At 40.2% G+C, this 25,636-nt stretch overlaps 1 protein-coding gene across 3 annotated transcripts; it reads left to right on the top strand.

Annotated features, from left to right (window-relative positions):
- Positions 1-41: 41 nt before the first annotated feature.
- tasor2 (transcription activation suppressor family member 2) lies at positions 42-23,666 on the top strand. Of its 3 annotated transcripts, none has more exons than XM_030730530.1 (22): positions 42-457; positions 780-928; positions 1,170-1,265; positions 1,349-1,421; positions 2,722-2,813; positions 2,903-3,040; positions 4,055-4,188; positions 4,317-4,333; positions 5,305-5,404; positions 5,511-5,605; positions 5,735-5,841; positions 6,148-6,220; positions 6,335-6,406; positions 6,508-8,634; positions 9,387-10,110; positions 10,263-10,704; positions 11,459-16,474; positions 19,860-19,982; positions 20,070-20,223; positions 20,309-20,414; positions 22,305-22,486; positions 22,728-23,666. In XM_030730530.1, the coding sequence occupies exons 1-22, from the start codon at positions 424-426 to the stop codon at positions 22,823-22,825; spliced, it is 10,152 nt and encodes a 3,383-aa protein (XP_030586390.1). In that variant the 5' UTR covers positions 42-423; the 3' UTR covers positions 22,826-23,666. The 3 variants fall into 3 exon arrangements, with proteins under 3 accessions (XP_030586390.1, XP_030586391.1, XP_030586392.1); XM_030730531.1 differs by having other exon boundaries at positions 9,816-10,110; XM_030730532.1 differs by lacking the exons at positions 9,387-10,110; positions 10,263-10,704; positions 11,459-16,474; ... (3 more) ...; positions 22,305-22,486; positions 22,728-23,666 and having other exon boundaries at positions 6,508-6,894; positions 6,942-7,092.
- Positions 23,667-25,636: the final 1,970 nt, after the last annotated feature.

Here is a 25,636-nt window from a genome sequence, read left to right on the forward strand (position 1 = left end):
GCTCCAGCAGCTGCCTCATCACCACCACAGTTTGGCGTAGACTTTCAAGATGGACGCTTCGCCTCGATAGGTTTCTGTTTCCTTTTCGAAACCGACGCGAGTATCACCGAGTCTCTATGCGAGGAAGCATGTGGATGACTGAGGGGCTTCCACGAGTAAACGGACACGTCGTTTGTGAAACGATAAAAGTGAACCTACGTGGATATTTTTTGTTTCTACGGCGTTGAGGACTGAAGGCTTTTTTTCTAACTTCCTGGTTGTCGTGTTAATATGTCTGTTGCAACTGCGGCGAAAGCTCCGGCGACTTTGAGAGTTTTTTTTTACACGGGATACATGGGATTTAATTATCGAAATGTGATGTTTGAAGCCAGAGAGAGCAGTTTTCAGCGAAAGGCAAAGGGAGGCCGACAGATTTCATAAGCAATGGAAATTGGGAATGGTGGTGCCTCGAGTAAAGGTGATGAGCCCTTATTGCTCCCCCCTTCCCTTCCCGTTCCCACTCATGCGACTTTCACTTCCAGATAAAGAAAAAAAAAAGTCGTATGGTGGGAGGTTGTTTTCGCCCGCTTTACTTGAAATAGACATCTGCTAATGTTTCGTAAAACTGAAAAGAAATGCGTAGATAGGGTATCAAATAAGAACAAACTGTTCCAGGATTGAGAAATAGCTCGGAGAGGTTTTTTTTTTTTTTTCCTGGTTGAAATCCAACACTCACTTGGCTGTAATTTTCCAGTGGATTTTTTTTGAGCTCATGTTTGAATTTTCTGTCCGCTTTTTAGGTGGCTTGATACCTGTGCCCGACTCTTCTGACGTCTTTAAAAATAGTGTCCTGGCTCCACTTCAAAGTGCATACTTGTATGATGAGTCGAGGCAGTTTTTCAGGTACAAGTCTGCTGTTTTGGTAAAGAATCCAACTCTGGAAAGAAAGGTCAGTCTCAAATCTTGTTAAGCCCCACCATTTAAGCTCAAACGCCACCATGTGGCATCTAATTGGTGCATATGCAGTGGTTTGTTTGTTTTTCTCCCCTTTTTATAAATATAATGTTAAAGATTTCCTTCTTTTGTGCTCATAAGAAAAACCTCTAACACCTAAAACAGGAACTGCTCTTACATGCAGTACAGCTTTCAGTCTGATTTCCTTTTTTTTTTTAATTTCTGTTTTGTATCAGTACAATGCCTTTCGAGCAAAAAGGAGAGAAGCTGGGTACTCAGAGGAGGATCTAGAGGAGTCCTATGGCTTTTTGCTCTTTGACGATATCAACAAGGTACAGACTGGAGGTCACAGACACAGCTGAGAAAACACACACATTCGGCTGAATTCTCTGACCTTGTGCTTTTTTTCCCCAAGGCTAATGCACTCGGAGAAACTGGTGTGCTCGCTGGGAATAGCACATGTACAACTCTGGGAGATCCCTCTAAAGGTACATTTTTTTTTGTCCCCCTCCCCCGCCATACCCTTCCCTTTCTCAGTCTGACACTAATACCATCAGATATCCATGTGTAAAAGCACACTGTTATAATCTAACATTAGATAGACTCCCTAGCTGTAAAGGCATGCGCTAAATATTTATTTTAAAGCATGTTTTTACCTTTATGGCCATGTAGAAGTTGTCCTTCATGTGTGAAGATCAAGCTAAAGAATAGTCCATGTTGATTGTCCGGTGCTGCTCTGCCTTTGAAAGTGAAAGCAAGTTAAAGCACTGAATGTATACAAATGAAAGTGAAAGAATTTGTGAAACAGAAACTATATATTATATGAGCAGTTCAGGATATGAAGTGTGTGAGGGAGACTCTGGCATTTCTTTCTGTTTTGCACAGTGACTTGTATTCCCCCTTTTGTTCTGTCTGCCCTTAAAACTTCCAGCTTAAAATGCCACTGCAGCTCCACGGCCCAGCGTGGGCTGTGATAAAAGCGTAGAAGTTATCAGGAGTAAACTTTGATCAGAGTCAGTTTTATGCAGTGCTCTGTAGGACAAAATGGCACCAGCGTGGCGCATGAGAACAACAGCTCCAGTGTGTCACGTTATCAGCTCGAGCAGTGTTTTTGCTTCACGTCCCGTCCCCGTTTTGAGCCAAGGTTCCTGTGCAGCTTTGCAGTTTTGCAATAGCATTTTTTTTTTTTTTTTAATGAACCTTCTCTTCACAAATGCCGTACTTCTTCACATTACGTTTGCTACTTGACACTGCTGGTTTAAAAAGTCTAAAAAAAGAAAAGACGCACCAGACCTGTCAGACTAGTTTTTGGCTGTTTGCCTTACCTTCCAACATATTTATGAGTTTGGCCTTCTTTCCTTTTTTTTATTATAGCTGTTATTATATTATTATATACTTTGAGTTTTTCAAAACTGACTTAGTTTGGCAAACAATAACATTTTATTACTTGTGTAATAAACAGGAAAACACATCTTATTTAAACTTTGGTGAATTTTAACTAGATTCTGTATTTAAAGTGTTTAGTGTTTATTGTATATAGATCTTAATTTTGATTCTGGGCTGATAAATGTCAGCATTATGGCCTGTTGAAATGTTACTGCAGTGGTTGAGGTAATTCAGTACGGTTATTACGCAACATGAGTTGTGTTCTTGGAATTGTGAGCCAGTCATTTTCCTAGGTGTGGTTCTGCTACTGCGGGCGTGTCAGGCTGCTACTAATAATTGACCTTTCGCTGTTTTAATTTTACCTGGACCCGCATTAAGTTTGAATTTTCTGTGTATTTAAAGGTGTTTACATATCAATGTACTCTGATTGTTTGGATCTAAATCGCTGGTATCATGGGAAATCTGGGTACATCGCCATCATCAGGCTGACAAAGGTACTGACCAAAGAGATGTGTGATTTTTCTAGAAAATGTGTTATTACTGCTGTTATAAATGTACGGCTTATTCTTTCTGCCATTAACAGGGTAAAGTTAAAAAGGTTTCAGAAAACTATACCCAGAATTTCACAGCACCCACTGTGGGGTTTGACTGCCATGTGTCTGAACAGCTCCCTTCAGTATCTGCACAAACCAGCTCCTTTCTTGCCTTTGAGAGAACCCAGGTAAGATTTGGATGGATGGATCTGTCTGAGGTATACTATAAATAATAGGGGTGGGACTTTAATGCGTTAATTTCGATTAATTAATTACGGGGAAATTAACGAATTTTAAAATTTTAACGCATTTTAATCGCACTTTGCACCGGAACGTTTCTCAGTGCACGAGTTCCAGGCATACAGATTATATCGACGCATGATGTCAAAAATTCAGCGGCCGCATCGTTCGAAGACCCGGCCCACGTCCTTCGCAGCCCACGAAGACCGCAAAGGCCGGAAGTGAGCGGCTAGCCTTCATATCAGCGTCGCCTGCCCTCACCTCTGCGTAGCTCATGTCGCCTAGCACCCGTGAGTGCGAAGCACAGCTGTGTAAAAGCAGCTGTTAAACGGAGAACGAACTTTTGCTCCTTTTAGTGGTTTGATTTTAAGTCTTTAATTCAAAATAAGCTGTTAAAACAAGCATAACACATTTCAACATCAAGGAATACAGCTGAGCTAATGATTAATTTCCAACTTTATTAAGTGAGACATTAATGTTGAATAAAACTATCCAGTTATGATGCTTAACTTTAATTTCAGGTGTTTGCTTATCACAGGAGCACTTCCACCCTTCCTTGGTCTGTGTAGTAGACTGGTGGGAAAATAAACAAAATTTTGAAGTTTAAGCTTAGGTATATTGATTCATTCATCAACCAAACTTAAATTAATATTTATCATGTTAAATATTTAAATGCGATTAATTTCGATTAATTAATTACAAAGCTCCTAATTAATTAGATTAATTTTTTTAATCAAGTCCCAACCTAATAAATAAATGTTACCTTAACTCCCCTGTTATTAGTGCTGTAGCAGTGCTCACATGAGGTGGTATTGGTGGTGGTGTTTCATTTTTCTTTTTATTTCTTTTTTTTAACCATGCTTGGTTACTTCCTTCATTAATGACTCAGTGCATGTTTGGGGGAAAAAAATAAATAAAAGCATACCAGGCAGTTCAAATGCCCATTCTGTTTGGTCTTGCAGTGTTACATGTATGAGCTGCTAGATGATGCAAGCAATGCTACAGCCCGGTCTCCCAGTGCGGCCTGTCCATTTGCTATTTTATCATTTTCATATACGGATACCAAAGCAACAATAGCACCACCTCAGGAGAAATGGTATTGTATTCTTACAGCTACACATGCCTTTTTTGAATCTTTGTGTGTTCCTGATCCTATTCCATTTCATACAAGATGGGAATATTAAAGTCATATTTAATTTTTTTCTTTTTCTCATTTTTTTTCAGCGACGAGAAAAAAGCAGGTAAGTAATGATAGGGATTGGGATTATACACTCAAATTATATTCTCAAGGAATTATACTCTCCTTTAGTAAATACAGCTTTCGTGAAGGTTATGTTCAGTTTTTGTGGAATCTGTTTCAAAGAGGTGTTCAAGTGCAAGGACTACATGATGGTAGTGTTTCATTACATGTTTGTATGATTCATTTACCCCACTTGAATCCCTAAATAAATTACCAAACCAATTTAAGCACATGTTGGGCCTTCAGGTTAATCTCATGAAGTTTGTTTCTGATTATTTGGTCAGAGACATGCAGACCGGTGGCCTGCTGGATGTCATTTTGTAGGGCTCTGGCAGTGCTCATGCTGTTCCTCGTTGAACAAATGAGCAATCTCCGGTCCTGCCAGTGGGTTAAGGACGTTCTGCGGCCCTGTCCAGCTCTTCTAGAGTAACTGTCTTCTGAAATCTCCTCCATGCTCTTGAGACTGTGTTGGGAGACACAACAAACCTTCTGGCAAAGGCATGTTTTGATGTGCCACCCTTGAGGAGTTGAAACCTCTGTGGGGTCCAGGTATCACTTCATGCTACCAGTAGTGACACTGACCCTAGCCAAATCCAAAACTAGTGAAAAAACTGTCAGAAAAGATGAGAATGGGGGAAAATGTCAGTGGCCTCCACCTGTAAAACCATTCCTGTTCTGGGGGTTGTCTCATTGTTGCCTCTCTAGTGCACCTGTTGTTAATTTCATTAACACCAAAGTAGCTAACACTGATTAACAACCCCCTCTGCTACTTAACTGACTAGATCAGTATCCCAGACGTTTAACTGACTTGATGCTATATTCTGATTTAAAAAGTGTTCCTTTAAATTTTTTTGAGCAGTGTATTTTTTGTTTGTTTGTTTTTGTTTTTTTATTTTTTTGTTTTTGTTATCATTATTAAAAATAGGCTTTTTCATGTGTAACATTTTTGGTTGTTGTATTGGATCATTTCAGTTTTTCATTACTTGCCTTGGAGAGGTCAGCTTGAGATTGGCAGCCAGTTATACAATATTGGGCTGAGGTCTACAACAGGGGCCTTAATACCTGCAAAGCTGTAAGTTAATTGTGCACTTAGAAAAGCGGCATTGTATTCTTATTTGGCTTAGATCATTTAGATTGAATAAACTATTTTATGTGCTTTCTCTTTGTGTCTGTTGAAGCCCACCAGTGGTGAAAGTTGACCGGGCGATTTCTATGTTAGATTTGCGACAGCTGTTACCAAAGGCTGTTTTTGAAACCTGCTTCGCTGGTGAAGGTGTGCTTTCAAGATTCAAGATGGAGAGAAATCTTTTCTTAAAAGGAATTAAGCTTTACAAAAATTAAGTCATTGTTAAATAAACATACTAATGTGTTTTTTTTTGTTTTTTGTTTTGCTGTCCTTCAGCCTTTCTGGATGGCTTATACTGCAGTCTGTGTGAGTTGGTTTCGACTGAGGCAGAAGAAACCAACTCACTTGCTCAGCTTGTGTGGGAGATCAGAGAGAAGGATCTTGTGAGTTTCTGTTTATTGTCCATCAATTCAAAGAGACTGTGAGGCCTAGTCATTTGTTACATGAAATGTTAAACATCAGTATATAAAATAAAGAATACAAGGCAAGTTCTTTATGAAATAACTAAAACCTGGTCATGAACTATTTGATTCCTGATAGACTTAATGGTATATCTGTGAATAGTTTCAGCATTGTAAATTTCCAGTGCAATATAAAACTGGACACTATTTTAGGCATCTTGTACTGCATGACAGTATGCGGTTCCATGTGGCTTATCTAACATCAAAACATTGCTCATTTGCGCACAGGCTCTCGCTGTTTTGTTGAGTGATGGTGGATTTCTTATCCTGCTGCACTCCTCCCATTTTCTCACATATGATGGTAAGACATGAAAATGATAACGGCACACTGTCAGTTGCATGATAACATTTTGTCTTTAAGATTGACAGCTACATATTATCCACATATCTTTTTTTTTTCTTTTTGTTTTCCTAGATGCTTGGTCCTGTGCAACTGAAGTCTTGCAAGGCTTGTTTGTGTTTCCAGATTCTCGAGTTGTAATGAAAGGTGATTGTAACATTTTGTTAAACATGAAATATAAATTTATTACATCATTTGAAATTCCGAGAGCAGACACTAAACAAATATTCTGTCTTGATTTCTCATAGACACCAAATTTGGACAGAAGAAGCCTTCAATGACATCTGAAATCCTTCAGATTCTGCCTGTACTAAGTTATGCAGAGGGTGAAGTTGAAAAAACGTCCATCGACCCAAGTGAAGAGCTGTGTGAAGTGTTGGCACAGCATATGCAGAGTTACACAGCACTTATAAATCCTGGGCTGGCATCAAGTCCTTCTCGGGAAGTCAGCATGTTTCCATTTCAGTATGATGTGCCGGATGCCCACCTGTACTCATCCCCTGAATGGTCTGATAGAGCAATGCAGAGCTTCAAGTCATACCTGAGCAGACCAGTCTCCTTCCAACTGCCAGTATCCAGAGCTTCAGAAATCCTGGCAGCTGGACAAGAGGAACGGAGGAGAGAAGATCTTGATGATGATGTCTATATCTGTATATCGTCTCCTGAGGAGGCACCTCAGGAGATGATAGATCCTGTTAGTACAGTGTTGGAAGACACATTATCAGACCTGAATTCTCCTGAAACTGTTGAGACATCTGTGGAGAATGGTAGAAGTAGTCCTGGAGCACAAGATGACTTAACAGTTGTGCCTCGTAATGTGGTAACAAATGATTTGCAACCCGGACATCTTACCAAAGACAATGAAAAATGCAGTAACCTCAGTGAACTGAACAAAACTGAGGGGGTAAATAATGTCACCCCTCCTACATCAGATGACCTTCCTGCAGAGCTGATTGTCAGCATCACTTCTGCGGAACAGAGCGTCAGTGATGAGACTCTAAATCTAAGAGCAAAATTACAGGCAGCAGAAGTAAATTCTCTCTGTGATGAGACTGACTATACTAAAAAGCTTTTGGATATCCCCAAGGTCACCAGTTTTACAGGAACAAAACTCAAAATGCACACTAGGCTTTCCAAGGGATCGAATAAAGTATCTAAAGCTTCTGTTGAGCCTTCTAACTTGCAAACAGTCAAAACACCAGTGGAGGTTGACAGTGTAAACATTCAGAAGGATGAACACACCAAGGACTTGTCAGATCACCCACAGCTGCGTAATCCTTCAAATTGGAGGAAATTACAAAGGCGTAAGCGCAAATGTGGGAAACTGTCTACAAAAAGTAGAAAACTAAGGTCAGGTACTGTTGCATTACCTATAGCAGAGGAGAAAAAAACAGACCCTGGGTTGCAGAACGTCGAAAGCACAATTTTAGTGGAGCTTGAGGTTTGTCCTTTAAGAAGGAAAACAGAGCGCTGGGATCTAAAACCAATCATCAGTGAATGTGGAAGAATCTTGGTTCCTCATGGCGCTACGGACTTTACTGATCAGATTACATTTTTGAAGGATAAGCTCCAGGCTACAAAAAATGAGCAGTCCCCTGAAAAAACTTTGCTTGATGCCCCAGTGGATGCTGATGATACAGTCAAATTGGATCCAGAGTCTTGCACTGCTCCAGAGACAGCAGTGGAAGAAATGGAGGCTGCAGAGAGCGTGGATGGTGGGAATGATCTTCAGAACATCACTGCTGGTGATGTTAATCCAGAGCAGAACATTTCAAAGCAGCTGGATATTGTCAATAGTTTATTGCCTTTGAATCCAGAGAGTAATTCCTCAAAGAATGAGCACACAGACACTCTTCCCTCACAAGCATTTCAGGAAAAACACTCTGATAACCTTTCCCCTGAAAAGAGTCCAACTAAGTGTGAATTTTTGTTGAGGAAACTAAAATCAGTACTTTTAAAAGGAAAGAGAAAAGTAGATCTTGTGACAGGGAACACAACTCCAAATACTCTTCAAGACACTGAGCCTTGTCTCAAGAAGAACAAAGAAGTGGACTCTGAGACTGAAGTCTTGAAGTCTGATACAAATACCTTGAGCACCGATGCTGCTGTCAAGGAAGTTCCAAAGATGCTGCCAGTTGATCTTCGGTTTGCATTTGCCCTTGGCCTGACCCCTAAAGTGATACCAGAGAAGGTGACGAAAACAGAGGATCGGGATACTCCGCAAAAGATGGACCCAACAAAGACGCAGGAACAAATGATTTCAGACAAGCAATCTCAAATCATACATAGGCCTCCATCAATTTTTACAAGACGTGGGAGGATAAAAACACTCAAGAAGCATCAAAGCATCTCAGCAGAATGCATCAAAAAGAAATGTGAGTCATGTTTTATAATTATAAAATTTGGAATGCTTGTGTTTTGTCTGATGTACTCTTGTCTCTTCAGTCAGGTGCAGGACATTTGAACTAACCCCTTTCTTAACTATCACTCCTGTAGCTGTCCTCTGCATGCTACTTCTGCACTTTGCAAACCTTTGCTATCTCATGAGCTGTTTTCACACATGCACTCCCACCTTGAACTTTTGTCAACATTACCCAATTGAAGTGCATGTGAGAACACAAATGCCTGATGAAAAGTGCTGGGAAATTTAACAGTCTTTAACCTGCTGAGTGCCTCATATGAAATTCCTATGATGTCTGAGGGTACCAGTGTGAGAGTAACACCGGTAACATTCTAGTAGATACAGAGCTAGCAAGCCGTTACCCTGTGTCTTATTTCCTGCACATTGTAGGTAGGCACTTCCTTGTATAAACCACAGAAGTGAGAATGCAGCTGATCCAAATTTCTTCTCCTGTGTGCTATATTTGATAAAGGACTTGTGTGAAAACAGCTAGTTTGCTTTTGCTCCTTCTTGCTTGTGCTCTGTTGTTGCTAGTCCTATCAATCTGCAGAAGATTGACATTATTGGGTAATTAAACCAACACCTTTGCTGAAAACAGTGGCATAATTAACATGTTGGTGACAAATTCTTAATAGTGATACACTGGTTGTATTTCAAGTGCTTTCAATGTGCTACATTTTATTTTCATGCTGTTTCTCTTGTTTCTTCTCTGTTTTGTCTTCACAGGGTGGTTGCATTTTCAAACTCCAGCTTGTTTTGCCAGTGAAAAACTCAAATACAAAGACAGTACTAGTGATAATTCTGTCAGGAAGACTGAAAAAACAGTGAACAGTGCTTACTCATCTGCAGATGCTTTGAACTTGCTTGCTGACTTGGCACTCAGTGCCAATAATGACCAGGTCCCTCCACAACCAAAACCATCATTTGAGAGAAAACCTGAGACAAGTTTGAAGAAGTCTGACCTTAAAAAAGAACTTACCAGTGCTGAACAAGAATCAGTTCTCCATGCTCTGCTTAGACAGCCTGCTCCTAGAGCCGCTGAGCCTCATGAGTCTCCTGCACCAAGCCACCTTATATGTGAATTGGTTGGTTTGGTATCTAAAGAACATGCTTACTCATTGCCCCCGTCTTCCTCTCTACTATTGGGTTTGCCAGGTACATCCCCTGTAAGCGATTCTCCTGGACTGCTGCACCATGACCAGCCAATGTCTGGAATTAAAACACTACAGCCTACTGTTGATCAAGAGGACAGAAGTGAGCACAATAAGACACCAGAATATCTGAAAAAGCGCATGGTGCGCAAGCAAAAGTTCCGATACTCTCGTACATTTGTTAACAAGGAAGGATCTATAAAAGTGACAAGACACTGGCAAGAAAACTATGACTTTAATCTAGACAGCAAGTTTACAAGTGATTCTAAGGACAAAACTATCATCAGAGCTTTGCATGGGTATGTATAGTTGTTTATTTGTACAATAATATATAATCTCATCATGAAATTAAACATGCTGCACAATTATAATATATACTTATGTATGTTTTGTTACTGTTGACATTTACCTCAGATGTCATTAACCTTTGTGCATTTGGCATCTTCAACAGGCCGTGGGATTTCTCCATTCAAGACACTAATGAAGAGGTGCGGCTAATCGTCCACATGTGGATAGGCTTGTTTTACAGCCGGTCAACGCCCCGGTTCTTTCATGTTGAGCCAAATTTTTCATACCTCAGCTTAGAAGAGAGTGATTCTGTGGAAATGGTATCCACTCCAGCTAGGTATGATCATTTGGCCACTGCGCTTGCTTCTGTCCCAAGTTTAACAGATACTTCAGACCCTTTGAATTCAACAGCTTTGGACCTCAGCAAAAAAGATGAGGACCAGGATTCTGTGGTCTTGGATTTGTCACTGAGAAATTCCAGTGCCTGTTCAGAGTCTCTGACTTCACCACCACAAGTCAACAAAAAGGGGACCTTTGATTCAAGTGAACAGAAAGAACCCAGTGAAACACTGAACTCTGTAAAGTTACCGAGACAGCTTTATGAGGCAAGTACATTTCAGGTTTGGTTCTAATGTTACTTAATTTAAACATACAATATGCAAATCATGAAATTTTTTTATTTTTATTTTTTTTAAATGGAAGGGTTTTCCAGTCTCAGCAACACCTCAGAAATTTTAGTGCCAGCTGTCCTGTTTGGATACCAACCTGTCAGGACACTATCATTACTTGGGTTGCATAATTCAGAGTTCAGTGCAGTACTACATTTACATCTTCTCACATCGTTGCTCCCATCTTCTGTCACAGCCAAATGAATAGATCCTGAAGTGCTATTTGGCCAGTAGTTGTGTTCATTTTCTTGGGGAAACTTCTGAATATTTTTTATATTCACAAAGTTCGGCACTTTTTAAGTCACTTCTTAAAACCCACCTTTTTTTTTATTGGCAACTGCTTGAGAGTTGACTTTTATTGACTTTTACTCATTTGTTTTATTTATCAATTTTAATTATGTTTGTTTCTATTTTTTGTATATTTTATTGTGTTTTAATGTTAAGCACTTTGGTCAGCTCTTGCTGTTTTTAAAGTGCTATATAAATAAAGTTGGCTTGGCTTGGCACTCTGGATGATACTAAACAGGGACAGTTCAGCTCTTACATTGGAACAATTTTTTTTTTTTAGAGCCTATCTATATCTCCTGTATTTCTAAAGTTTTAGGCATGAAATGCAATGCAATCAAGAGTCTTAAATTATCAATTAATATATTGCAGTGTATAATATTACTGTTTATTTGGTCTTTTTCAGCATTCTGGAAAGATGGTTAATTCCAAAGTGAATCTCACTGACATGATAAATGTCAAAAAACCCCATGAAGGTGAGAAGACTAGTACTCCCAGAAAAACACTCTGCCTGCAGAGCACTGATATACCATCTTTTGAAGATGATGAGAAAGTCATTCCTCTTCAGAAGGTAACAGACTGTGCATCCATCAAGCCCGATGCTCCTTTGGCAGCATTAGGAATTGGCCAGGTGTTACATGGATGCAATGAAGAGAAGACAAATAAGAAAGAGGGCACTGAAAATTCAGGACCTAAAGAGAGGAGTTTGGTGAAACAAGATGTAATGGATTCATTCAAATTTGTGAAACATGAAAAGAATATAGAAGCAGAAGATGTGGTTCAGACAGATGAGCATGAAAAAAATAAATCAAAAAATTTGGCAATCTGTGAAAGGAAAGAAGACCCATGCCAAAAAGGTAATGCAGATCCATCTCAGAAAGTGGCTCGTGCAGCTGATGATTCTGCAAAAGGATCAGATATCTTATGCAATGGAAATTGTTTAGAAAGTGAGAAGCTCTTATCAAGGGAGGAACATAAAGCAGTCTCACAAGAACAACACAAAAGTTTTAAAGGAGTTCTGGTCCGTGGTCCAAAATACAAAGGGGAAGTGATGAAAGATGACCCACTTGACGAGAAAGATGACTGCATTTCTGCTTTAAAAGCTGACAAAGATTTGGCTCATCAGCCACTACCTGAAAAGTGTAATGGCCCAGACTTGGTAAACCAGAACTTCATTACACAGAGTAATCATCAAGCACAAATGAATGAGCAACCATCATTAACAAACAACACCAAAGATGCCTGCCATGACTTACCTGATGCTAACATGCTACGTTCAGATGCATTGGTACACGACTATTCTGTTTCAGAAAAGGTTTCTCATACTCCATTTGGAATTAAATCTGTGAATACTGAATCTGCAGCTGACATTTCAAAAAAGGCTAGAAACGAGGCACTTAAAACGGCAGTATTTCCTCTGTCTACACCTCAGACAAAAGACAATGTTGAAATGAAGAGCCAAAACAAAGAAAGGTCAGACTTCAGTACTGCTCAAAGTGATCATGAAGATCAAGACAATAAGTCAGCAGAGGAAGTGTTAAAGCATGACAAAGAGCAATTTCAACACCAGCCTGATTCCCCTCAGTGTGAGCTTCTAAAAGCATGTGAGGCACAAGTCTCATTTACTAAAGAAACTGATCTCAGAACAGATGAAACAAATGGGGCATTGGACAAAAATTGCACTGGAGTTGAAATTCCTTTTATTGGAATTAAATCCTCAGGAGAGAATACAATACGGGCAAAGGATGACAATGCAGCTGACAAACAATTCCAGCACCAGCCTCATTCACTTAGGTGTAAGGTTCCAAAAATATCTGAGGCACACTTGGGATTTATGGGAAAAACAGATGTTAGAATAGACAAAACAAATGAGGGAATGGACAAAAGTTGCACTGGGGTTGAAATTTCTTTTGTTGGAATAGATAGCCCAGGAGAGGATACAGTACAGGTAAAGGATAACAATGCAGCAGACAAACAATTCCAACATCAACCTCATTCACCTCAGTGTAAGGTTCCAAAAATGCGTGAGGCACAATTGGCATTTACGGAAAAAACAGATGTCAGAATAGACAAAACAAATGAGGGACTGGACAAATGTTGCACTGGGGTTGAAATTCCTTTTGTTGGAATAGATGGCTCAGGAGAGGATCAAGTACAGGCAAAGGATGACAACGCAACTCACAAAAAAACATTTCAACACCAGAGTCATTCACCTCAGCATGAGTTTCCTAAAATATTTGAAGCACAAATGACATCTACTAAGGAAACTGATCTCAGAACAGAAGACACAAATAAAGCATTGGACAAAAATTGCACTGGGGTTGAAAGTCCTTTTACTGGAATAGATAGCCCAGGAGAGGATACAGTACAGATAAAGGATAACAACGCAGCTGATGAACAATTCCAACATCAGCCTCATTCACCTCAGTGTAATGTTCCAAAAATGTGTGAGGCACAATTGGCATTTACGGAAAAAACAGATGTTAGAATAGACAAAACAAATGAGGGACTGGACAAATGTTGCACTGGGGTTGAAATTCCTTTTGTTGGAATAGATGGCTCAGGAGAGGATACAGTACAGGCAAAGGATGACAACGCAACTCACAAAAAAACATTTCAACACCAGAGTCATTCACCTCAGCATGAGTTTCCTAAAATATTTGAAGCACAAATGACATCTACTAAGGAAACTGATCTCAGAACAGAAGACACAAATAAAGCATTGGACAAAAATTGCACTGGGGTTGAAATTCCTTTTGTTGGAATAGATGGCTCAGGAGAGGATACAGTGCAGGCAAAGGATGACAACGCAACTCACAAAAAAACATTTCAACACCAGAGTCATTCACCTCAGTGTGAGTTTCCTAAAATATTTGAGGCACAAGTGACATCTACTAAGGAAACTGATCTCAGAACAGATGACACAAATGAGGGATTGGACAAATGTTGCACTGGGGTTGAAATTCCTCTTATTGGAATAGATAGCTCAGGAGAGGATACAGCACAGGTAAAGGATTACAGTGCAACTGATGAACAGTTTCAACACCAGCCACATTCACTTCAGTCTGAGGTTCCAAAAATATTTGAGGTAAAAGTGCATTTTACTAAAGAAACAGTTCTCAGAGCAGAAAAAATAAAGGAGGGATTGGACAAAGGTTGCACTGGTGTTGAAATTCCCCTTATTGGAATTAAATCCTCAGGAGAGGATACAGTACAGCCACATGGTTCACTCCCACATGATGGGGGTGAAGAAGTGGTACAAAGTCAGGAAGAAATTCCATTCATCAGTGACTCTAGTGACCCAAAATCTGCCCTGCCCAATGAGGTGCATAGTACATCTCAGGAATGTAGTAAACAAGCAAAACCTTGCAAAATATTACTTGATGTAAATGAAAGGTACCGGCCAGTAGACTTGGGAAGTGAGTCAGACAACAGATGCCCTACTCCAACTATAGATGAAAAACCACATGGGTGTCTACCTAGGTCTAGTCCTAGCAGTAGCACCTCTGCATTTAGTGGAACTGAAACTGCCAAAAACCTTAATCATAAAAGCCTTAGCACAGTCTCAGCACCTGTAAATGGTGAGCTACCTTGTGAGCAAAAAATCTGTCACACTTCTATTTTTAACACTGATTCTAGCCCTCACCAGGTTTTTCATCCTGATCTTGAAGTGAGGACTCTAAGAGTTTTACAAAGTATAGACAAGTTCCTCTCCATATCAGACTACACTGACAAATCCTGTCAGATCCAAACACCTAAGATGAAAGACTCTGTTGATCAGTCTCCTAACCCTAGTAGCAAATGTATCCCCAGTTCCTTATCCTTTAAGGACAAGAAAATAGGTAATAATAAGCCAGCTGCTGTGCCAGCTTCTGTCTCACAAGATCTACGCAAAGACTCATCAGAGCACCTTCTTGTATCACCTTTTAAAAATAAATTGGAGGAAGTGCTTGGTGTCAAGTTGCATCTAAAGAAAACTGACTCAGCTCCTCTAAACTATTTTGAAAGAGTCAATATACAAGAAAACTCTGTAGGGCAGGATAGCCATTCCTACAGTCCTTCCTCTACTGAGTTGTTGCAAGTGATTAAACCAAGTTTAGACCCAGAGAGACCTAAATCAACATTGCAGTCCAGTATAAATCATGAACCCCGTCCATTTAGTCATCGCCCTGTCATGGCTGTTAAACCATCAAAGAATGATGAAAGTCAAGCAGATTTCTTTTCTATAGATGTACACACTAAAAAGCCTCTCAAAAGCAAACCACCTAAAACCCCTAGACTGGCATATAGCGTGCCAAAATCCATTCTCTCAGAGAAGAGGACAAAAGAAAAATCAAGAAGACATTCTGAAAGACTTGATGATAACCAAGAGGCCTGTCAACTTTCCTTCAAAAATACCTGGCATCCAGATGTTGATAATAGTAAATCAAATTCAGTTGAATCTAAATTTGGCCTTCTAGATTTGTCATATCAGTGCCAGAGAAAGGATATTTCAAAATTCAACACAATCCCATCATCATCACCATCTGTGCAATCTTCTGAATCTGCAGAAAGTTCCTCCAAACTTGTTGATGGAGTTCAGTGTATCTTGGTAAATGGTTCAGTTGAGAAAGATGAGCAGACTGTTAAAAAGAGTATTGAGATGGATCTCAAAGACTCCTCCAGTGCATCAGCTTCATTTATGAGTCAGAGAGATGACAGCATAGATGAAAGTATGATCTTGGGACCTCAAAGCTCACTTGTATGCACAGTCTATAACAACAGCCACAAGAGATCCTACTCTTTTCTGGAGCAAGTTTCTCAGCGGTGCCTACAGGATGATCTCACTCAGGCATCAGTTGAACAAGAATGCCTCATTTTCTCAGAACAAATGAAACAAGTTTTGAAAAAGAGTGAGAGGTGGTCCATCCACCAAGAGGACATTCATGACAATATAAGGCCGTCTTGCAGCAGTCCTATGACTATCAACTTCTCTAATCTAGATGAGCAAGAGGATTCACTGGACCAGTTAGGCGCCTCTCTTATTGGACAAAAAATCAAGGTGGACCTGTCCGACAGGAATGACTCGACAGAAAAAACTGAAGAAGATATGTTGCGTCCTGGAGAACAATCTCAGGGCAAAGATAACAGTGTGGAACATGACTGGGTTTCTGATGTGACTGCAGAATGTGCCAGACTGTATGAGGCAAAAATGCATCATGTTTGTGCTTTCAAAAACGTCTCCTCTAGAGCCAAACATTTCCGAAAGAATTACACAAAGACTGAACCTGGTAACCATTATGACTTCTGTGATCAAATGAAGAAGGAAATGGATAAAACCTTTCGGACTAATCTCAATTCAGTTGTGAAGAAGTCCTGTAGAACAAAGTATAGGTTCTACATATTGGCAACGTCAGATGATGTCTTCTTTGAGCAAACCAAGGTAAGCCAATTTTTTTTTTCCCAATAGTGTTCTCAGCCATGTATTGTTTATAAACCTACATTTCTGAACAAAATGATACCAAGGACACACGTGCACAAAAGGTGCTAGAACAAAGTTGCTGATTGGTCCAAAGTAGAGATTGAAGATAATTGTCAGTACAGATGTTCAGGTAGACTTCTCAACCTACTTTCACAGTATCTATATGTTCAGTATATTACAGAATGTTTTTTGACTGAACATACTGAACATACTGATTACCAACATGTATCACTAGGACCACCACCAGTCCAAACTATTTAAGAACCAGCAGGGGGGGTCATTTTGACCCGGTCCTGCAACAATAAGAAGGCCTTTCTTAGAGAAGATTCTTTTTTTTTTTTCTCTAATTACATTTTATTAGTACTACAAATGATTTAGAGTGGGTTCTACATCTCTAATGATTTAGAGCGGGTTGTACAATGTATTTTACCCTTAGGGTAAAATACATTGTAGAACCCGCTAAGGCCTCAGTCACACAGAGCTAGAGACCTACAAGAGGTCTACTAGCTTGTCAGTGACCTTATGGTAACCATGGGTCTTTAGGGAAAAATGTGTATTCTCCAACTGGTTGGTGAGAGGTTCCTTGCTGTCCCTAGGTGAAATTGTTGTAAGTAGATATGCAGTGCTGAACCGAAAACCTCTCACAACTGATTTGTTCACTAGCAGATTGCCAGTGTCGCTTGTAGTTTGTATGGAAGATGCTGAATTATTTGCAAACACTTGCCACCCACTCGCTGTGGTTATGAAACTGAAGAGTATGACGCAAACTGGAAATGGAGACCGTTTACCTTGAAAGTAAAAGTTGGGCTTTTTGAAATGTGTTGGTTTCAGCAGTAAGGCACAACTTTTACTTTAAGGTGAATGGTCTCCATTTCCTGTTTGTGTCACACTTTTTCAATTTTCACTACTGTGCCGCAGTTAGTTAGCGAGTGTACCAATAAGTCAGTGTCTTCCATTCAGACTTTGGGAGCCCTTAGCAGTCTGCTAACAACCAAAAGTTCAGTGAGGTGTTCCCCAAGCCTTATATCACCAAATGCAGTCCAAAGCATCAGATGCAGTGGTGTAAAGCAAGGCGCCACTGGACTCTAGTACAGTGGAGACCTGTTCTCTGGAGTGACAAAGCACACTTCTCCATCTGGCAATCTGATGGATGAGTCTGGGTTTGGTGGTTGCCAGTAGAACGGTACTTGTCTGACTGCGTTGTACCAAGTGTAAAGTTTGGTGGAGGGGGATTATGGTGTCGGGTGGTGTTTCAGGAGTTGGGCTCGGCTCCTTAGTTCCCTTAATGGAACTTTTGATGCTTCAGCATACCAAGACATTTTGGACAATTTTATGCTCCCAACTTTATGGGAACAGTTTAGGGATGGCCCCTTCCTGTGCAACATGCATGACAATACCTCAGCCTGGCGCAGCACTAGGCAATCAACCACTGGCTAGAACCCTGAGACTGAGGTCTGGAGACCACTCCTGCTACTTTCCCACCACCGAGGAGCCGGTGCTCGTGCCAGTGCTGGTGCTGGTTCCAATGAACCGGCGAAACGCTTAAGAACGGGCCCGCTTTCCCACCGCATTTCTGTGAACCGCTCCTTTACGTATGAGTGAGGGCGGGTCCTCGTCTGAACACGGAAGCCGAAGCACACAAACGTGGGAGAGCACGCTCCCCTTTCTTGTGTTGCAAATACGTTTTACGGTCCAAACCAAACTATTGCAGCATCTGTGTGCAGCACAGAGGTAAACACAGACAGCGATTAGAGCAAGACGACAAGTACGCACTTTGTGTCCTTTTATCTGTGATATGAACTGATACACAGCAGCAAGTTCAGCCTTAGAGCCCAACCTAATTCACAGCCGTGAAAATCCCTTCACTTTTCTCATGTAATACACATGTAATATGGTAGAACACTTGATGTTGAGATGGCAGAGTCACACCCTTCTGCCGGTTTCATCACGCGCTCTTGGTTCGAGACCAGCTAGTTTTGCGGGGGCTGGAGTTGAACCCATTTTTCTGCAGTGGAAAACCCGCCCAATGGTTTAAATAAAGGCACCGGCTCCAGAACCCTGTTGATGGGAAAGAGGCTTCTGTGACCTTAATATGTTTCTTCTTTAGCTACTCCTTTGTTGCCTTGGCCATATGTCTTGGGTTATTGTCATGCAGGAAGACACAGACATGACCCATCTTCAGTGTTCTGGCTGAGGAAAGGAAGTTCTCATCCACAATTTTATGGTGCATGACCTCATCCATTGGCCCTTCAATGCAGTGAAATAGTCCTGTACCCTTAGCAGAAAAATAGCCCCAAATGGTAAATGGACTAGTTCTTATATAGCACTTTTCTACTCTGACTGAGCACTCAAAGTGCTTATACAAAGCATAATGTTTCCACCTCTGTGCCTGACTGTGGGGATGGGGTTCTTTGGGTTATACTCAGCATTTCTCTACCTCCAAACATGAAGCATTGAGTTGATGCCAAAGATCTTGATTTTGGTTTCATCTGACCACAGCACTTTCTCAAGCCTTCTCTGAACCATTAAGGCATAACTTAAGACAGGCCTGTACATGTGCCCTGTTGAGCGGGGGGACCTTGAAGGCGCTGCAAGATTTCAGTCCATTATGGCGTAGTGTTTTACCAATGGTGTTCTTGGTGACTATGGTCCCAACTGCCTTCAGATAATTAACAAGCTCTTCCCTTGTAGTTTGGGCTGATACACCATCTTTCTCATGATCATCCTCAACCTATTAGACGGCATCTTGTATGGAGCACCAGACCGATTTTAAGATTTCTTCCATTTCCGAATACTTGCACCAACAGTTGTCACCTTCCCACCAAGCTTCTTGGTCTTGCATCTCATTCCAGCTGCCATGTTCAATGAGAATCTCAGCTGTATTGAAGTCTTGTGTTACTACAGTGTAGTGCTCCTTCCATTTCAAATACCTGTTTCACTCAATGAAATGCAAATCAATTTATAACTTTTTTGTAATGTGTTTTTTTTTCTGGATTTCTGATTGATATTCCATCTCTCTCCATTAAAATTAAACTACCATAAAAAAATAGGGACTATTTATTTGTAAGTGAGCAAGCTTACAAATTCAGCAGGGGATGAAATAATTATTTCCCCCTGTACATATGTGCTGGTTTCTAAAAATGGTGTAAACCAAGACTCACAACTAGTCATACATTAGAGGCATACAACTTAACATTAATTGTCTTGTTTAATGTAAGGATATCAGCTTTTTTAATAACCCTTGTATATATGATTATATAGCAAGTCAAGAAAAGTACATTTAGTCTAACACCTCACGGAGTAATACATTTTAAGGACTAAATAGTTTCTTGTTCAATTTCCATAGGCACAGTTAGAGGCAGAGGGCCACACTGCTATACAGCCATCTGATTTCTTTCTTGGTGAGGATAGTTCTTCATCTTCAATCATCATCATCAGGAATGAAGACATTGCTGAGCATATTTGTAAGGTAATGGATCTGCTTGTGTAAAAGATCACAACAGTACTTTGAGAATTAATAATTGCGATTTTAAAGATTCAGCTTTCTGCTTTTCAGGTCCCACATTTGCTTGAGCTGAAGAAGTCACCGAGTGTGCAGTTTGCTGGAATTGATGAACCAGATGATGTTGTGAATCTCACGCATCAGGAACTGTTCACACAGGGTGGTTTTATAATGTTCAACAGATCAACACTGGATGTCCTCAGCCTTTGTATGTGCACTTTTAATTGAGCACTACCTTAATGTGTTTGTTATCCCTCTTCAACTAATTGTTTAAACTTTGTATAAATTTGTAGGCAAGATGAAGAAGGTGTCTGAAATCTTGCTAGAACTCAGCAAAATGGGAAAGTGGAAGTGGATGCTGCACTACAGAGACAGTCGTCGGATAAAGGAAAATGCAAGGTAGGGACCAACCCAGAAAAACTGAACTACAAAAACAAAACTTCCTTGTTCAGTAGATCCCAGCTGCACACCATGAATTTCTTTCTTTCTCTCTTTTTATTAATTTTTTTTTTAATGAATTCTTCCAAAAAACTAAAATGCAATAATAATAATCTCATGGGGTACAAGTACCTATAGTAGTGCATCTTAAAAAATTAAAATATCACAAAGTATAATTTTCTTGTAATTAAGAATGTAGACTTTCATTACATGTACTGTATTACATTTGCCTGTTTCAGTTTTGATGATGATAGCTTATAGGCCATGAAAATCAGAAATCTAATATCTAAAATTATTTCCTGCGCTCAATGAAAAAAGGATTTATAATGCAGAAATGTCTTCTTCTCAAAAGTAGAGATGGTCATTTATACACTTGGTTGGAGCTCCGTTACCAGTATTCAGTTAATAGGCCGTAGCGTGGAGACGGTCATGCTTGTGGCACTGTAGAGGTGTTGTTGAAGCCCAGGTTGCTTTCACAGTGGCCTTGAGTTCATCAGTAATTTTGGGTCCGGTATTTCTCATCTCCTTGACCAGAACCCCATAGATGGGGTTCCCATAGATGGGGTTCTGGTCAGGTGATTTGACAGGCCAATCAAGCACAGTAATAAATGGTGGTAGTTCTGGCACCGTCAGCAAGAGCTAAGTCCCACTGGAAAAGGAGATACTCTGAAATCTCCTGGTTAGATGGCTGCATTGACTTTGGACTTGATAAAACACAGCTGACCAACAACCATGAACTAGCAAATGACATGGCACCCCAGATCATCAAAAACTGCAGAACCTTCCCGCTGGACTTCAATCACCCTGGATTCTGTGCCTCTTCACTCTTCCTCCAAACTGTAGGACCTCGATTTCATATTGAATTTCATGTTTACTCTCTTCTGAAAAGAGGACCATCCAGTTCTTCAGAATCAGAATCAGAATCAGAATCTTTATTGTCATTGTACACAGAAGTTGCACAACGAAATTTAAAATGCATTCCTTTCTAGGTGCCTCAGACAATAAATAATAAAATAATAAAAATATGAGTGATAAAAATGATTACTAAAATACAGTGCACAATAGTAAATTAAGATGAATCTAGCCCCAATACACACACCAACGCACGCACACAGTCAGCACTACCACCCCACATCACTGTCCAAACCACACAGAGTTCAGTTCAATGATAGCCCTGGCATAAAAGCTGTTCCTCAGTCTGTTTGTTCTGGCCTTCATTGTCCTGAAACGTCTGCCTGATGGCAGTAGCTGAAACAAGGAGTGTCCAGGGTGTGAGGGGTCCTGGAGGATGTTCTGTGCCCTCCTCTGGCAGCGGGCATTGAACAGTTCCTGGAGGGAGGGCAGGGAGGGCATCTTTAGCCCTAGTGAGACACTTCAGACATCGTCTCTGGGTTCTGAGTGTATTGATATTAGACATGTGATAGTTGTATCTCTTTTCCTGAATACATCTGTATGTGGTGGCTCTTGATACACTGACACCAGCCTCAGTCCTCGTGAAGCTCTCCCAAGTTCTTGAATTTACTTTTCATGACAATCCTTTTAATGTCTCAGTCATCCCCGTTGATTGTCTTTTCTTACCACACTTTTCCCTTCTAGGACCAACACCACATTTTGTTGGGGTGATCATAATGTTTTGGCTAAGTGTACAGGGAAATCTTGGCTTTTTAACTAATTTTTTAATGCAATGAAAACAGGGACCAGAATTCATCAGGCATAATTTTCTAATCTTGCTGGTTCTTGCAATTATCATTTATTTATTTTGTGTTTATTTATTTTAAGTATTTGCAACAATCTGTCTTTATTTTGGAATCTGAACTTTCTGAACATCAAGTTTACTCTTCTCAAATCCAGGCTGAGTGCAGAGGCAAAGGAAAAGAAGCACTTTCTATACTGGGGCCAGGACGCTGGACTCCTGGAGGTCTTGCCTTACCATGAATGTGACCAGATGTCAAAAGATCAGCCTGACTATCTCACATGTTTGATGCGCCTGCAGGTCCAGAAAATATCATCTCGTTACCCTGTTTTTATAACCGGTAAGATACTGATGTACTAATATCCATATCAACTGTGACGTTCACTGAGTCCTGTTACATCATGTGCTTGTTTTGAAGTTGTACTTTGGAAGATTTTATAAATATCTGCAATATTCATTAAGATGCTTGAAGTGACCTTAGAAATGTTGAGGTTTACAGGACAGAAGTCCCCAAAAAGATGCACAGTTCTCACATTGTTTGCGTCAACCTGTAAAGATAATAATGTGTTTTCTTTTTACAGATGCAGCAGTGGACAGCGGCTTTGAGAAAAATGGGATTTTAACAATGACTTCAAACTCGTTCTTAACAAAGCCTTTAAGTGAGATGTTTACAGTGTGACCTTTAAAAAAAAAAAAAAAAAAAAGTCAGCTGGACGAACTAATGTTTTGCTAATTGAAGGACGTTCAAAAACTCACTAAATGTGAGTACAACTGAGTAAGATACCAGTAATTGCTATTGAAGGCCTACTACATCTTGTTACTCTTCAATATAGCTGGGGTTTGTATGCAACAGCGATTATTGACTTGTGTTTTTTTTCCTCTTTGTTCACATTGTTCATACATAAACCTAGTTTATCATTCAGTTTCTGGATAGAGTGGCGCTAGAGCCGCTAGGCCAACAGCTGTGCTGTGAGTTGATTTTTTTTTTTTGTATCATATTTTCATTGTAAATTGTGTTGTAAACCCGGTTTAAAAAGTGAGTTTTACATTGTTACTGTTTTATCTTTTCCTTACACTTCTGGCCTTATACATTTGCAGCACAATCAGAATAGTGTTTGTTTGTTGGGAGTCTGTTTATTCATGGCTTCAGACAGAATAGCTGTGATGGCTGGAAAAGCTCACGTTCTATGTTACATATTTAATTAAACACATGTACAGTGTCTCATAACTCACTACGGCATTTTGACTTTGTTAGTAAATGCTAAGTATCTTTAGTTTTGCTTGAATTCTGTACAGCAAGCTGACTGAAAATAAAGAAATTTCATTCATGTTTTTTCTTTAAAGAACTAACACGTGATGGTCCAGACTTCTCACACTACATTAATGTGTTTCCCGCAGCAATAAGAACCTCAGCACTGTGCCCATGTTGAGGAAGAGTTTGGCTTCTATTTTCCTGTAAAAAAAAATTAGTCATCTGTCTGTACTAAAATAAAAATATTTACTTTTCTAATGAAAATCAACCATGACCTTGAATGAAGTGCTTTCAAATGTTTGTCCACCCCCCCCCAACCCTTTGCTTCCCCATCATTTCAAATTGGTCTCTACATAGTGAAATTTCTCTTACTGTGGATTTTCTACTGCCTTGTTCCCTGTTCTGCCTTGCTCCCAGAAATTAAAACTGACATGAGAGAAAACTGTAAGGCTTGAGTTTATTGATACGTTCTTAAAGAATCGCTTGATTAGGGAGTCCAAGAGTACATGGATAAAGGTATGACTGAAGCCCAGAGAGGGCCTAAACTGAACTGGAGCGTCATCAAACCAAGACAGCAGCAACACTGACCATAGGTTATAAAGTGCTGAAGGAAGCAGATATTAAACATGATGAATTCAATAGGGCAGACCAGATTGATATAAGAATGTACAGTTGGTAAAGTAACAGTAAAGATGTTGAAACATCCAAGCATTTACTTGACTGCTTGTCCAGCTGGAGTCCCACACTGAGGCTGTAGCCTGCCCCCAGCTGGCAGTATATCTAAGCAATCCATCCATTTTCTCTGTCGTCTCCAGGCTATCCCAGCTGTCAAAGGGCAAATGGTGGGGTAAACCCTGAACAGATCACCAGTCCATCATAGGGCTTAACCAAACAAACCATCCCATCCATCCATCCATCCATTCGCTTCCGCACATCCTGTTAAGGGTCGCGGGGGGGCTGGAGCCCATCCCAGCTGTCATAGGGCGAGAGGCAGGGTACACCCTGAACAGGTCGCCAGCCTGTTGCAGGGCCAACACAGAGGGACAGACGACCTTTCACACTCACATTCATGCTCTCATTCACACCTATGGGCAATTTAGATTAGCCAATTAACCTAACCCCAGTAAGTGCATGTCTTTGGAATGTGGGAGGAAACCGGAGTACCCGGAGGAAACCCACGCAAACAAACCATATTATTTTAAATAACAAAAAAAAAAAAAAAAAACTGTACTGTTGAGAATGACTGAGGGCAAAATTGACAAGTTTTGGATGATTTTAAACCATATGGGGTAGAAAATTTAGTATTCACAATCTAGGTCATATTTTACTTCTTTAAACTTTAAACTGGAGAGATGACAAGGCTGAAATAGGAGCTAAATACAATAAATTGGTATCGCCTCCTTGCAGTTGTCCCTTTCTTGTGCATGGGGATATCTCGCAATTACCTTAAGAGAATGTTTTTGTTTTATTTATTGTAATTTGGCATTAACATCTACTTGGATTCAAGGATGAAATGGTTAGATTTCAGTGGTCAAATGACCAGGTCCTAAAGATCAAAGCTCATGCTCACTCTGTTTTGTTTTTTTTTTCCAAAAACACCCTCTGGACATTCTCCAACTCGGGAACAGAAGATCAAACTTGACTAAATGCAGACCTGGTGACACTTATCTAGTATCACTCAATTCCTTCAAAGTCCTCACTTCTGACAGTCAGCTGACAGATTAAAGGAAACATCTGACCCCTGCACTCAGAGGATCTGCTGGCATTTTGATACTATGGGGGTCACTTGTACCCTACACAAAGGTTTTCTGGTGTGACCACTTTTACCCTATGATGAAACAACCTACATGGTGTGGGCGTAATTTCCTTGATACTCCTCTTTCCTGACTGTCTAAACTTCACAAATCTTTAACAGGAAAGTGTTCACAACAAAGGGCTATTTTCCCATGGACTTTTATACAACCAAGTCTTTGGGGTTTTTTGCAGCTAGAGGATGCCCTCTGGTGGTCTTTTTTTTTTTTTTTTTTTTAAAAAAAAAAAAAGAAGACACTCCTGCATTGGCTTCACTTTTCAGACCTGGAAGCTACATTCATGTCTTGAGAGCTTGACAAAAGAAGGAAATTGGTCTTCTTTAGGTTTGTGAAGATATTTTTTCTGTTCTAGCATCCCAGGTATTTAACCCCTAGTGGGGGCTCCTGAGGCTTTTTGGTCCACTATTAATCATTTGAGTCGTCACAT

This window comes from Archocentrus centrarchus, chromosome 6, assembly GCF_007364275.1.
Source record: "Archocentrus centrarchus isolate MPI-CPG fArcCen1 chromosome 6, fArcCen1, whole genome shotgun sequence".
In the NCBI taxonomy this organism is placed as follows: domain Eukaryota; kingdom Metazoa; phylum Chordata; class Actinopteri; order Cichliformes; family Cichlidae; genus Archocentrus; species Archocentrus centrarchus.